The sequence below is a fragment of the Trachemys scripta genome, chromosome 1 (assembly GCF_013100865.1).
Source record: "Trachemys scripta elegans isolate TJP31775 chromosome 1, CAS_Tse_1.0, whole genome shotgun sequence".
Lineage (NCBI taxonomy): Eukaryota > Metazoa > Chordata > Testudines > Emydidae > Trachemys > Trachemys scripta.
The window spans coordinates 307083649-307098235 of NC_048298.1; the positions used below are offsets into that span (position 1 = coordinate 307083649).

The following is a 14587-nucleotide window of genomic DNA, read 5'->3' on the forward strand; positions in this document are numbered from 1 at the left end:
GGGCCCGCATCTGGTCCTGTAGATATTTTAATCTGGCCTTTGAGGTCCCACCAGGGAGTGGGGTCCAGGCTTGCCCCACTCCAGCGCTCCAGCTGGGGAGCAGCGCCCGGGGCTTGACCCACTCTGCACAGCTCTTGGTAGCTGCAACATGTCCCCCCCCTCCAGCTTCTAAGTATAGGGGCAGCCAGGGGGCTCCGCACACTGCTCCTGCCCCAAGCTCTGCCCCCGTAGCTCCCATTGGCCAGGAACCATGGCCAATGAGAGCTGCGGGGTGGCACCTGCGGACAGGGCAGTGCACAGAGCTGCCTGGCTGTGCCTCCTTGTAAGAGCAGAACGTGAGACATGCTGCTGCTTCTGAAAGCTGCTTGAGGTAAGTGCCACCCAGAGCCTGCACCCTGACCTCCTCCCATGCCCCAACCCACTGCCCCAGCTCCCACCCTCTGAACTCCTCAGTCCCAGCCTGGAGCACCCTCCTGCACCCTCCAACCCCTCATCCCCAGCCCCACCCCAGAGCCCTCACACCCAGCTGGAGCCCTCACCCCCCTGCACCCCAATCTCCTGCCCCAGTCCGGAGCCCTCTCCCGCACCCTGAACTCCTCATTTCTGGCCCCACCCCAGAGCCTGCACCCCCAGCCGGAGCCCTCACCCCCACCCCCAATTTTGTGAGCATTCATGGCCCACTATACAATTTCCATACCCAGATGTGGCCCTCGGACCAAAAGGTTTGCCCACCCCTAATCTGGAACAATAAAGCATGCTGAGGAAAGTGCCTCCCACACTATTTGGCTAGGAAGTATTTTTTTTTAAATACACAGCCCTCTTGTTTTAACAGCTAATGACATATTAGTCAAGTTTGTTTTGCAAGATCTTCTTTGCAATTCCTTCAGTTCTGTGACTTTTCCCTAGAACCGGGTTTCCACAGATCCAATTCAACTTCCTTGTCTCTGAATAGTTTCGCTAGAGGAGAATGCACTCATCATGTGTGCATGCATGAAAGTATTGGGAAAGTGTGATGCATAGACAGGTGGAACCATTTAATCGTCAAACCACACTATTCCTGCTTTTTCTGATTCAGAGTTCTTGAACTTGGAGTGTCAGGTATCATCCCTTAGCATATCCTGTTGAATTACTTTCCCCTCAAACTGAGCCAGCTGCTGACAACAGCAATAAAAGAATGATTTTAAATATCTAATTACAATGACAATTAAACATATCTAAATGTCAAATCTCAGTTTCCATGGAGGAATCCTTCTACCAACATCCCACACACTGCATCTAGCTAGTGTGTCAATCTGGCTTTTATGACCCCCCTCTCCTCCCTCCCGTGCCAATGAAACTACCATTATCAAGGATTTCAATGACCACTTCCTGACCAAATCATGGGGCTTCTACTCCATCCTTATCCTCCTGATCTCATTGCTGGTTATGATTGAATCGATCGCTTCCTTAACTCATGACATCCTGTCTGCTTTTGTCGCACTGCCCGCTCTTGCTACTCTTCTGTCTCTATAACTGCTCCTTCAGTATGGCCAATAGCAGTTTCTCCTTCTCATCGCTGTGGATTCCTAGAGGGTTCTGTCTTTGCTTCCATCCTCTACACCTTAGGTCTGAACAAGCAAACTCACATGGCTTCAGCTATCATCTGTACACTCTTTATATCTCAGAGATACGGGGGGGACAGTCAGAGATGGACAATGAAAATCATTAGATACATGGGGAGACTTCCATAGGAGGAAAGGTGTTGTATCCTCCAGGCAAAGTATTAACAACTTAAACAGAACTTTATTTATAGTGCAAATCTCTTCTCCAAGCTGTAGCTGCACATTCTGTAACTCTCCCAGCCTCCTCAACTCCTCCCCCCTTCTTCAGACTCCCAACAGCCAGTGCTCCCAGTTCTAATAATTACAAGCAGCAGCTAAACACCACATTCCCACCTCTCTTAAGAAACTTTCCAAATTAAAATAAACGTTGTTCTAACCCCAGGAACAAATATGAAACAAGACACTATACTGTTGGCAGGAATATTACACTGAAAACACTGTAGATATTACATAACATAGTCTTTAGTCCAGGCAGGTGGTTGTCTGAGTCTGACAGACCGTCTCTCAAGCCCCGGTTCCAGTGCAATGTCTTGTTGTGTTGGTTCTACATTGAAGTCATCTGACTTCAGATGGGTATTGGCAGACTGGGTATTGGCATAATCTCATCTTGGTGCATAGGCAGGTGCAAGATAAGAAGCATTCCATACCCACCCATCAGAAAGTCGATAGGTGTAAGGTCCCTTCTTCTCTATGATTTTAAGAGGAGCTGTGAATTTATGGTCCCCTTTGTTTAAGATTCCAGGTCTTCATATTCTAACAAAGGAACCACACTCAAACTTTGGTTCCTTAGCACCCCGCTGTTTGTCTGTGAAAGCCTTAGACTTTGCTTGGTTCTGTTCAACTGTCTTTCTCACATCATCCTTGTTTGGGGCATCAGGTCGTGCCTTTAACAATCCAGCTATGTTCAGTTTAGTAGTCATCTGTTTCCCATGAAGTAACTCTGTGGGTGGTCTTTGTGGTGTGGCATGTCGTGTAGCCCGGTATGCTTGCAAGAAATCAGTATTGAAGGGTATCCACAATCGCCCTTCCAGTTTAGCTGTTTGCAAACTCTCTTTCAAACTTCTGTTAAACCGTTCGATTTCCCCATTGGCTTGAGGGTAATATAGGGATGACCTCCTGTGTAAAATGTTCCTCTCTGCTAGAAAAGTTTCAAACTCCAGGGAAGTAAATTGACTACCATTATCTGAAACCAGTTCTTTGGGGTTATCTTCACGGCTAAAAACTGAAGAGAGAAACTTAATTACTGTAGCAGAAGAAATTTGCGATGTAAACGCTACCTCAGGCCATTTGCTGAAATAATCTATTAAAGTGATGGCATAACAACAGTCAATTGGAGCAGTGTCAAAGGGTCCTACAATGTCAATCGCCACTTTTTCCCACGCAGATTTAGGAAGAGGAACAGGCTGTAATGGAGGGTTACATGTCACTGCTGTCTATCATGCATTTGGCAAGTGACACAGGATTTTATGAGTGCTTCAGTTTGAGAGTCCATCCCTGGCCACCAATACAGATCCCGTAGTCATTGTTTGGTTCTGACAATTCCTTGGTGAGTATTGTGTGCCAGGTGTGAGTTTTGACTGTAATTCTTCTGGCACAAGTATCCGGTGTGTACCTCGTAGCACACAGCCATCGAGCAAAGAAAGTTCATCCCGAACTCTAAAATAAGGCAGCAAAACTGGGTCAAGGTTTTTAGGGTTACTGGGCCATCTCTTTGTCAGAAATTCCGGTAGTTTTTGTTGAATTGGACACGCTGAACAAGCAGCTTGAAATTGTTGTCTTGCAACTGCAGTAAGAGCGCTTGTAATAAGCACAACTACCACATCCTCCTCCTCTGGTGGACCATCTGGTGAAGGCAAAGGCAGGCGAGAAAGGCAATCAGCTACCACATTTTTGTTTCCAGGCTTATATTCCAGTTCATAATTGAAAGAGAGTAGTCTTGCAGACCATCTAGCAATACGATATCCTGCTCTTCCCAGTCTTTTCGTGGTGAGCAACGTCGTCAAAGGGCTGTGGTCTGTGCGCAACTTGAACGTGCGGTCCCACAGGTAAGTTCTCCATTTTTCAGTAGCCCAGACACAAGCAAGTGCTTCTTCTTCAACTGTAGAATATTTTCTCTCAGCATATTTAGTGTCCTTGAGGCAAATGCAACAGTCCTCTCAGTGTTGTCCTCATGAAGTTGTGTGAGGACAGCCCCAAGTCCATAATCAGAAGTATCAGTAGTTACAATTGTGGGCAATGCGGGACTGAATAATGCAAGTACTGGACTATGTACAATCCAGTCTTTCACCCTTTCGAAACTAACTTGTGCATCTGTTGTCCACACTAAGGTTGAACTTTTCCGTAGTAATTCTCGTAACGGTTCAATGACAGAAGCATAATTGGGAATGAAATTTGCATACCAGGAGGTAAGACCCAAGAAGGAACATAAGGTTTGCAAATCTGTTGGAGGAGGAGCATTTGAAATTGCCAGGATATGATCTGGACCAGGTTTTAGTCCAGCCTGTGAAATTGTATGCCCCAGAAAGGAGAGTTCAGTTTGTCTAAATTTGCATTTGGATCTATTGAGCTTGAGGCCTGCTTTGCTGATGCAGTTTAGTACAGACTGCAGGTTATTGTCATGCTCCTCAGTAGTATTTCCAAACACAATAATATCATCCAAATAGCACTGAACTCCATGTTGATTCTTCAGAATCAATGACATCATTTTTTGAAAGGCACTTGGGGCTGATGCGAGACCGTATGGAACACGTTTAAAACAAAATAGGCCCTCGTGTAATAAATGCTGTGAGGTCTCTGCTATCTTCATGCAACATAACCTGGTGGTATGCGCTCTGCAAATCAAGAGTAGAAAAAATCTTTGCTCCACGGAGTTCTGCAAATACTTCCTCTGTGTGAGGAAGAGGATGGCTGTCAATCACAATAGCTTTATTTGGCTCCCTTAAGTCCACACAAAGGCGAATGTCTCCACCCTTCTTCTGCATCACTACTATAGGTGAAACCCATTCCGAGGAGTTAATCTCTTCAATAATGTCCTTTTGAACAAGTTTTCTAAGTTCCTCTGAAACAGCTTCCCTGACTGAAAATGGTAAGCGCCATAATTTCTGTTGTACAGGCAACACATTATTCCGCATTTTAACTTTATGCAGAAACCCATAAGCACAGCCGAGTTTCTCCTCAACCTGGAGTTGGGTCCCAGTTGAAACTGGTGTGTGTACCGCAAGAGTGCTTTGCTGAGGAAGATCAATTCGTCCATTAACTACTCTGAGATTTAAAGCAGCTAATAAATCTCTGCCAAGGATAGGAGTGCCTTTGTGAACAATGTAGAATTCCGCAGTTACACAGTGATCACCAAAAGTAACTATTGCTGGCAAGCAGTAATGTACTGGAATATGGTTTTTCAAATAGCATACCAAGTGAAGTTTTGGGTTCAGTAAGAGGCACATCTTTAAAGTAATGCAAATAGATGGAATCAGGTAGTATAGATACTGCTGAGCCAGTGTCCAACATTAGCTGAATAGAGTGTGATTTGCCTGAGGGTATGGCAGAAACATTTACAGGGCACTTTATCTGTTCTGGAATATGTGCAGTAGTGATTTTTGTCTACACTCAGCACAGTAACATCTGGTATTGTAACTGCATGCACCTGTTGATTGAACTGGCTACTGCGACATACTTTAGCAAAATGCCCAATCTTTTTGCAATGATTGCACTGAGCTACTTTTGCTGGATATCCTGTGTAGCTTGCAAGATGTTGTGGGGATCCACAGCGAAAGGTTTCTGCTCACGCTGGTGAAATCTGTAGCGATTAGCTACTACGTTAACTTTTGGCACAAAAAAGTTCTTTAATGCAGTGAGTGCAATCTCATATTTATCATCTGCAAGGGGAAAAGTGTAAAATATTCGCTGCCCTTCTGCTCCACGGCAGTGGATTAGCAGAGCACGCTTTCTTACTTCAGAAATCTCTGTAGCACTGATTGCAAGCAGATAAGTCTCAAACATACGGATCCGGGCAGTAAAAGCAATTGGAGGCTCACCTGGGCTTTGCAGAAAGGGTGCAGGTGGGTTCAGAGGCAGAAGATCCATCCTCGTCGCCAAAATGTTGTATCCTTCAGGCAAAGTGTTAACAACTTCAACAGAACTTTACTTACAGTGCAAGTCTCTTCTCCAAGCTGTAGCTGCACACTCTGTAACTCTCCCAGCCTCCTCAACTCCTCCCCCCTCCTTCAGACTCCCAACAACCAGTGATCCCAGTTCTAATAATTACAAGCAGCATCTAAACACCACAAAAGGCTGAAAAGATTAGGACTGCCTAGTTTAGCGAAGAGACAAATAAGAGGGAACATGACAGCATTATGTAAAATAACGGATGGTATAGACCGAGGAGGTAAGTTGGGCACTCCTATTTACCTTTTTGCATACTACAAGAAAAGTGGGTCTGTCAATGACACTGAAAGACAACACATCTACAAATGCTAGAAGGAAATACATTATGTGCACCATAGTTCCTGCGGACCTCATTTCTGCAAGATATATGGCTCAGTTTAGTAGGGTTCAGAAAATGATTAGGCATTTTAATAACATAATCCAGTTCAATTAGATAAATTTGATAAAATAGAAATAAACCCTCATGCTTCAGGGCATAAGCAACTCCCAGTTGCCTGGGGTTAAGTGAAAGTTTCCTCTCTGGGCTGGTTACTTCATAATTGTCCATCAGAGGGTTTCTTACACCTTCCTCTGAAGCCTCTGGATCTAGTCACTGACAAAGAGGACACCAGTCTAGATGGACTGCTGGTCTGATTCTGTATGGTAATTGCTTTGTGCCAATGTTATGTTCATAAATCTATGCCTGTCAGGGATAGTCTAGGTCCTACCCCTGCATGGGGGTTAGATTAGACAACCTCTCAAGTCCCTTCCAGCCCTACTTTTCTATGATTCTCCACACCTGACCTGTCCCTCTCTGTCCAGTGCCGCATGTCAGTTGTCACACCAACTTTTCTTCCTGAATGTCTCTCAGACAACAAGTTGAACTCTGTTACAAAAGAGCTCCATATTTTCCATTGTAAAATCTCTATCATCTCCCTCAATCTCTGTAATTATCAGTGAGAATACTACCATCCGCCCCATTGTCCAGGCTCAGAATATGGAAGTGACAGTCAACTTCTCCCTCCACCCCACACATTCAGATTGTGTCCAGATTTTGCCATTTCTTCCTCTGCAAAGTAGTGAAATCCGATCTCTCCCCTTTGCCTGACCACTAAAACGCTTGTCCTTGCGCTAAAAGAAGAACAGGAGTACTTGTGGCACCTTAGAGACTAACAAATTTATTAGAGCATAAGCTTTCGTGGACTACAGCCCACTTCTTCGGATGCATATAGAATGGAACATATATTGAGGAGATATATATACACACATACAGAGAGCATAAACAGGTGGGAGTTGTCTTACCAACTCCTAAAATTTGTTAGTCTCTAAGGTGCCACAAGTACTCCTGTTCTTCTTTTTGCGGATACAGACTAACACGGCTGTTACTCTGAAACCTGTCCTTGCGCTGATCATCTCTTGTCTTGATTACTGCAATCTCCTCTTCTCTGGAATTCTCAATGCCTTCATCATCCCCTCTGGTCCATCAAGAGCATGGCCACTAGTATTATCTTCTTGGCCTGTTGATCTGATATCAGTTCCTCTCTGGATCCCTTTCCTGACTTCTCCTTATCCACTACATCAAGTTTTAAGTTTCCTGTATTCATCATTAGCCTCCTACATAATCCATCCTAAAACTCTATCTCAGAACATATGTCTTATTGTGTTTGTCATACCCTTCTGCTCCACCAAAGATGCCAGCCTATTCATCTTCCCCTACTCCTTCCGCTGTTTGTGTTTCCCATGCTGCCCCATTTGCATGGCAGGCCCACCCCATCCTTACTTCCCAATCCACTAACCTCTCCTTTAAATTCCTCCAAAAGACTCCCTTATCCTTGGGCTATGTCTTCACTGCAGAGTTAACTTGACTTATCTACACTCCAGTTATTCCTCTCTGAGTTAGCTTAGCTCAACTGAAAGCAGCCACACTGAGGACTAACCGTCAAATTGTGTATGCATGGGCACTGCATTCACTTGTGTGGGATGGGACACTAAGACTTCTGAGGGAACAACCCATAGTTCTTGACAATACAGTAAGCAGAGTCACTCTTTGAATTCTTTCCCAGTAAATGTGGGAGAACTTATCTGTCCTTTCTCAGTCGATGGGATGGGGATTGTGGGAAGCCATTAGAAGACTAGTTGGACTTGAGTGTCACTAGTCCATTGTCACACTTACAGTATGGTTGTGTTAGCAGCTGACAAGTTGTACTTACTTGAGATTTAGGGCTGGTCTACACTGGGAACTTATATTGGCATAGCTACATCTCTGAGAGGTGTGAAAAATCCACTCCCCAGAGAATCATAGCTCTACCGATCTAATCCCCAGTGTAAACAGCCTAGGTTGACAGAACCAACCCACCAACCTAGCTCCAGCCTCTCAGTGAGGTGGATTACCTATGCCAACAGGAGAAGTAGTAATAACAACCCACATGCATGGTTTCCGCCTTCAGCACCCCCACAATAAAAATTGTTCCAGCACCACTGCTAGGTAGTGTCAGCAAGTTAAAGAAGTGTGGGCTGGATGAATGGACTATAAGGTGGATAGAAAGCTGGCTAGATCATCGGGCTCAACGGGTAGTGATCAATGGCTCCATGTCTAGTTGGCAGCCAGTATCAAGCGGAGTGCCCCAAGGGTCAGTCCTGGGGCTGGTTTTGTTCAATATCTTCATTAATGATCTGGAGGATGGTGTGGACTGCACCCTCAGCAAGTTTGCAGATGACACTAAACTGGGAGGAGTGGTAGACATGCTGGAGGGTAAGGACAGGATACAGAGGGACCTAGACAAATTAGAGGATTGTGCCAACAGAAACCTGATGAGGTTCAACAAGGACAAGTGCAGAGTCCTGCTCTTAAAACGGTAAAATCCCATGCACTGCTACAGACTAGGGACCAAATGGCTAGGCAGCAGTTCTGCAGAAAAGGACCTAAGGGTTACAGTGGACAAGAAGCTGGATATGAGTCAACAGTGTGCTCTTGTTGCCAAGAAGGCTAACAGCATTTTGGGCTGTATAAGGAGGGGCATTGCCAGCAGAGCAAGGGACGTGATCGTTCCCCTCTATTCGACATTGGTGAGGCCTCATCTGGAGTACTGTGTCCAGTTTTGGGCCCCACAGTACAAGGAGGATATGGAAAAATTGGAAAGAGTCCAGCAGAGAGCAACAAAAATGATTAGGGTGCTGGAGCACATGACTTATGAGGAGAGGCTGAGGGAACTGGGATTGTTTAGTCTGCAGAAGAGAAGAATGAGGGTGGGATTTTAATAGCTGCTTTCAACTACCTGAAAGGGGGTTCCAAAGAAGATGGATCTAGACTGTTCTCAGTGGTAGCAGATGACAGAACAAGGAGTAATGGTCTCAAGTTGCAGTGCGGGAATCTAGGTTGGATATTAGGAAAACCTTTTTCACTAGGAGGGTGGTGAAGCACTGAAATGGGTTACCTAGGGAGGTGGTGGAATCTCCTTCCTTAGAGGTTTTTAAGGTCAGGCTTGACAAAGCCCTGACTGGGATGATTTAGTTGGGAATTGGTCCGCTTTGAGCAGGGGGTGGGACTAGATGACCTCCTGAGGTCCCTTCCAGCCCTGATATTCTATGATAGACATGTCCTTAAAGGTTTTCCCAGTGCATGGCCCTGTGTGTCTCTTGGACTGTAAACTTTTTGGGGCAGGGCCTCTCTCCTTTCCTACCTTCTGCAGCTCCAAGCAGGCTGTTGGCAGCTAGCAAATACTAAAGAGCCCTACAATCATAATATTGTGGCAGTAAGAGCCTGCGGGGGCTGCAAGCCTGTTTTTACACACAGGGAGACACGAGCTCTTGGGAGGGGCGGGGGTGGGGGCAGCGCCTCAGCCGGGCTCGCTCTGGGGAGGAGGCGGAGGCGGGTTAAAAGCAGCTGCCGGGAGGAACCTTTAGGTTTTGGAGACAGCGACCGCTGGGACCTGGGGCGCCCACACTGCCAGCAGCCCGGGGCGCTGATCTCCCTCCGCCACAGGCTCCGCGCGTTGCTGAGACAGGTGAGCGTCCTTCGCGGCGAGGAATCCGGAGTAGAGCAAGAGCGTGTGTGTTTGCGCCCACAGGAGAGGAATCGGATTAATATGTGTGGGGTGTGCTGCTCGCACACGAGGGGGGATGCGGAGGGAAAACTGTGTGTGTACAGGAGGGGAACGCTAGGCAAGGAATCCAGATTAGAGGGCAGCGTGTCTGTGACCAAAGTGGAGTGCAGGACTGGAGGAATCGGGATTAGAGGGGTGCTGTGTGTGTAATTGAAGGAGCAATCCGGATTAGGGGGCGCTGGAGGCGTATGACTGCTCGAGGAGTCTGGATTAAAGAGGTGCTGGGGATGTGACTGCAGGAGCAGTCGGGATTGAGGGTTTGTGGCAAACTCTTGCTGTGCTTAGATGAAGTTTCCTTTTTCAGTTCTTTTTCTGATTGGGGTCTCTTTTGTGGATATCCCAGCCCTGGACTAGTGAGGGTGCCTGGTGGCAAGAACCTAGGATTTGCAGGCTCTGGGACATGTAATTTTAAAAGATTAACCGCAGCAAAATATACCAGGGAAGGCTGAATTGGGGGGAAGTTCAGGCTCCGGGGATAAAAGGGATTTTTTCAGTGTTACATTTAACCCAGTGCATTTTGATCTCCTTCACTTTTGCTAATACTTTACCTTGAATTGAGTGCAGAAAAGTTAGCAGCCCTGAGACTGAACTGTTCCTCATTACTTTAATGAGTAAAGCGGAAAATATGCTTCCACAGCTCAAGCAATACTGACACGTCAAACCTTACTTGGCTTGTACATGCAAAGTCTTGTATGGGAGAAACACCCAGTTTCCTTGAGGGTGAAAGGGGTGAGCTCTTGAGGAAATTATCATACATCGCTGCTCAATGGCAATTTGCTTTTAGTGTCAATAATTTAATTAAAATATCTGGCATTAATCCATCCTACTGTTTACAATCTTGCATTTTTCTAGTAGTCAATGAGAGTTCTGCTATTGATTTAAATAGAAGTAGGAACATGTGCTATGATTTTTATAAGATATTTGTCACTTTGTATATTTTAACTATAAAAATGGGATTTTCTAATAACTTCTGTGAAGGTCGTGACAATGTGAATATTCAGTGTACATGTCCTCAGTTCCAACAACTGATTTAAATGCTCCTGTGGTGGAAGGTGAGAATGAAAAAGTGCTTCATGTCCAAAATCTCTACAGGTACAAGTGGATTCGTATCCACACTGCAAATTTGCTCTTCTTCAGAGCTCATGTTGGATATCACACAGGCAATTTTAAAGAGACAAGGTGGGTGAGGTAATATCTTTTTCTGAAAGAGACAAGCTTTCGAGTTTACATAGAACTTACACAGAGTTCTTTTTCGGGCAATTTTAAAGTCAGATGTGTGATAGCACGTCAAATATTTGCAGTTCTTTCCTACTTTCAGTCAATTCTGACTAGTCCAGCGTTTTTTTTTGTTTGTTTTTTCAGTATCATTTTTTAATTGCTGAGCTTTTATGTGATGAGTGAGAGTAGATTGTTAGCAGAAGTGTATAGCATCTGATCATGGTCAAGGGAATAGGTCGGCACAGCAAGCAATACAGAATCTGACCAACTTGTGTGGTGGGAGAACAGAGGGAGGCTAAGAATTTCAACCACCCTTTCAAGGCTGCCTTTTCTCCTCTATCATTCAATTTCTCCTTCCCTTATCAGAGCAATAAATCTCTGATATCTCCCTCTGCTTTAAAGCCTATCCCCACAAGCAAATCTGCCATGTCAAGAGATTGTGTTACTGTTATCTCATGCTAGTCCTCTTTGTTGGCATACCGCTTGGTCTTGCTGTGTAGACTACAATAAACCATGTTAGAATATGTTCAGGGAGTATAGTGTTATAACATGAGCCTTGAGTACAGTAGACTTGCATGTGTAGACAGGCCTTTAGGGTAGACATTCACTTCCCATGTGGTAGAGAAGCCCAATAATTGCTGGGTGTTACAGGGCAAACACAGTGCATGATCCTTCCTCCCTTGGAGGAGGGTGTATCACCTTCCAACAGGCTTTTATCCATGGCCAACTTGGGTCTCCCACACAGCAGAATTTAGCATTATTCCTAACAGATGATGAACCAGCCCTGCCAAAGTTTTAACTACTTTGTCTAGTTCATCAACAATTTCCAACAGCTGTGTTCAGTGAAAAACCCATGTCTCAAGGCGACATATCATTTACGCTTTATTTAAAAAAAAAAATTACGCTTTCATTTAAAAAAAAAAAAGTTTCTCTACTGGTTGTGAAGAAAACTTTCCAAATGGGAAGTAGTGTAGCACTTGCTGTGCTTTAGAGAGACTGAAACAGCACTAATGAGAGGTCTGACTTACTCCCCAGGGCTTGTCTACACTTAAAACGCTACAGCGGCATAGCTGCAGCGCTTCAGTGTACACACCACCTACGCTGACAGGAGGGATTCTCCCATCGGGTAGGTAATCCACCTCCTTGAGAGGCGGTAGCTAGGTCAACAGAAGAATTATATAAATCTAGCGCTGTCTACACTGGGGCTTAGGTCAGCTTGACTGTGCTGCTCAGGTGTGGATTTTTCACACCCCTGAGCAACGTAGTTACGCTGACCAAATTTTCTAGAGTAGACCAGGCCTTATTTATCTCCTTTTGGTGTTAATTCTGAAAACTAAGGCCACATCTACACAAGCGAACTTACAGTGGCATAGCTGTACCAATGCAGCTGTGCCGCTGTAAGATTGCTCATGTAGCTGCTCTGTGCTGATGGGAGAGAGCTCTTCATTGACATTATAAAACCACCTAAATGAGCGGTGATAGCTATGTCAGTGAGCAAAGCTCTCCCACCGACATAGCGCTGTGCACACCCCTGACCGACATAAGTTTTGCCGACACAAGTGGTAGTGTAGACACGGACTAATTACATTTCAAATGTCAACATTAACTGTTTAGCTGATTATAGGAGGTAGATGTTTATGTTAAAAAAATGTCTGTATCCAGTCTGTGGATGGAGGCTCTGGTGATCCATGGAGGTGGGTCAGCCATATCCTTCTGGCCCCTTCAGAAGCTTAAAAAAATTGCTCTACGTGGGGGATGTCCTGCAGTGCCAGCCTTCCTTTCCCTGACTCTGGGGTGGAGGAGGGTTCAGAGAGAAGCAACAAACCACTGCTGGGCTTTTCCCACAGAGAGAGAGAGCTCTGAGAAAGGACAGAGGACACAGGTGAGAGAAGGAGGGCTCACTTATTTGATGACGTAATCATGGCTTAACCAACAGCTCCTGTAGAAATGTTAGCACCATCAGAGATCAATATAATTAATGCATTAATAAAATGTTTGATTCCATCATCTTTTTAAAATACGGGCAGTGCAAATTAAAATGACTTGCATTTGCCTGTTAGTCTCTTTACCCGCAATGCTGGGCTAGTGCCAGGAAACATCCCAGTTCACGGAAGTTATGGTATTGATTTTCTAACCCTTGATAACTGGTCCTTTGGTGTATTCCTCTTGTCATATTAGGTCAAAGGCCATAGAAGAGAAGATGGACTGGGGAACATTGCAGAAGGTTTTAGGAGGTGTGAACAAACACTCCACCAGTATTGGGAAGATCTGGCTCACTGTCCTGTTCATTTTCCGTGTTATGATCCTCGTGGTGGCTGCAGAGAGAGTCTGGGGAGACGAACAAAATGATTTTGTCTGTAACACTCTGCAACCGGGATGCAAAAATGTTTGCTATGACTACTTCTTCCCCATCTCTCACATTAGACTGTGGTCCCTTCAGCTCATCTTTGTCTCAACTCCTGCACTTCTGGTGGCCATGCACATTGCACACAGACGGCATGAGAAGAAAAGGCAGCTCACAAGTGGTAAGAAAGTGGATATTGAAGAACTGAATAAACAAAAGTTTCATATTCAGGGCCCCTTGTGGTGGACGTACACCTGCAGCATATTCTTCAGAATAATCTTTGAAGCTGTCTTCATGTATGTGTTTTACGTAATGTATGATGGATACCAAATGCCTCGCTTACTGAAATGTAGCACGTCGCCTTGCCCCAACACAGTGGATTGCTTTGTTTCTCGACCCACTGAGAAAACAATGTTTACTATTTTCATGCTTTCTGTGTCTGGGATCTGTATGCTGTTAAATGTGGCTGAAATGTGTTATCTGGTAATAAAATTTTGTATGAAAGCACCTAGGAAACCAGCAATTTTAAAATAGCTCCTCACTCATCAGAATGTTTCCCCCCCAACTTCATCAGAAAACAGTGATGTTTTTCAGGCTAAATGAAAATAAAACGTAAACATAAAATGTAATTTATTTTAAAAATCTGATAGCCCCCCCATGAAACTTACTGAGTTTTTAAAGATCTTAAAGATCATGGATGTGTGCTGAATACTCCCTTAGCTGAATACTCGGAGACCCTGATCCTGCAAGCTGTAGCTTTTCAAGTTTGCAACTGGTAGAAGAGTAAACCCTGCTGTGATTCTAGTGTTAAGAAGCCAATGGAGTGTAATCATTTTAAAAAGTGATACACTTGTGTGCATTTAGCTGTGGGAGAGGCCAGAGAGGGGAGATCCATACGTTCCTAGCATATAGCGCGTGTTGCACCAATCACTTTCAGTCAGGGCCGGCTTTAGGACCTCCAGGGCCCGATTCGAATACCTGGAGGCGATCCGGGTCTTCGGCGGCACTTCGGTGGCGGGGGGTCCGCTCCGGGTATTCCGCGGCACTGAAGGACCCCCTGCTGCCGAAATGCCGCCAAAGACCTGGAGCGGACCCCCGCCACCGAAGTGCCACCAAAGACCCGGAGCGGACCATTGCTGGGTGAGTAAAAAAAATTAAAAAGGCGCATAAGGCGCAGG

General features: G+C 45.2%; 1 protein-coding gene across 1 annotated transcript; it reads left to right on the forward strand.

Annotated features, from left to right (window-relative positions):
• Positions 1 to 9637: 9637 nt before the first annotated feature.
• Positions 9638 to 14387, forward strand: LOC117871127 (gap junction beta-6 protein-like). The gene is made up of 2 exons (XM_034758785.1): positions 9638 to 9748; positions 13244 to 14387. Exon 2 carries the CDS (start codon positions 13266 to 13268, stop codon positions 13941 to 13943), a length of 678 nt encoding a protein of 225 aa, XP_034614676.1. The 5' UTR covers positions 9638 to 9748; positions 13244 to 13265; the 3' UTR covers positions 13944 to 14387.
• The last annotated feature ends 200 nt before the right edge of the window (positions 14388 to 14587 follow it).

Coding starts and splice junctions, on each gene's coding strand:
- LOC117871127 (XM_034758785.1), top strand. CDS start 13,266: ATGGACTGGGGAACATTGCAGAAGGTTTTAGGAGGTGTGAACAAACAC.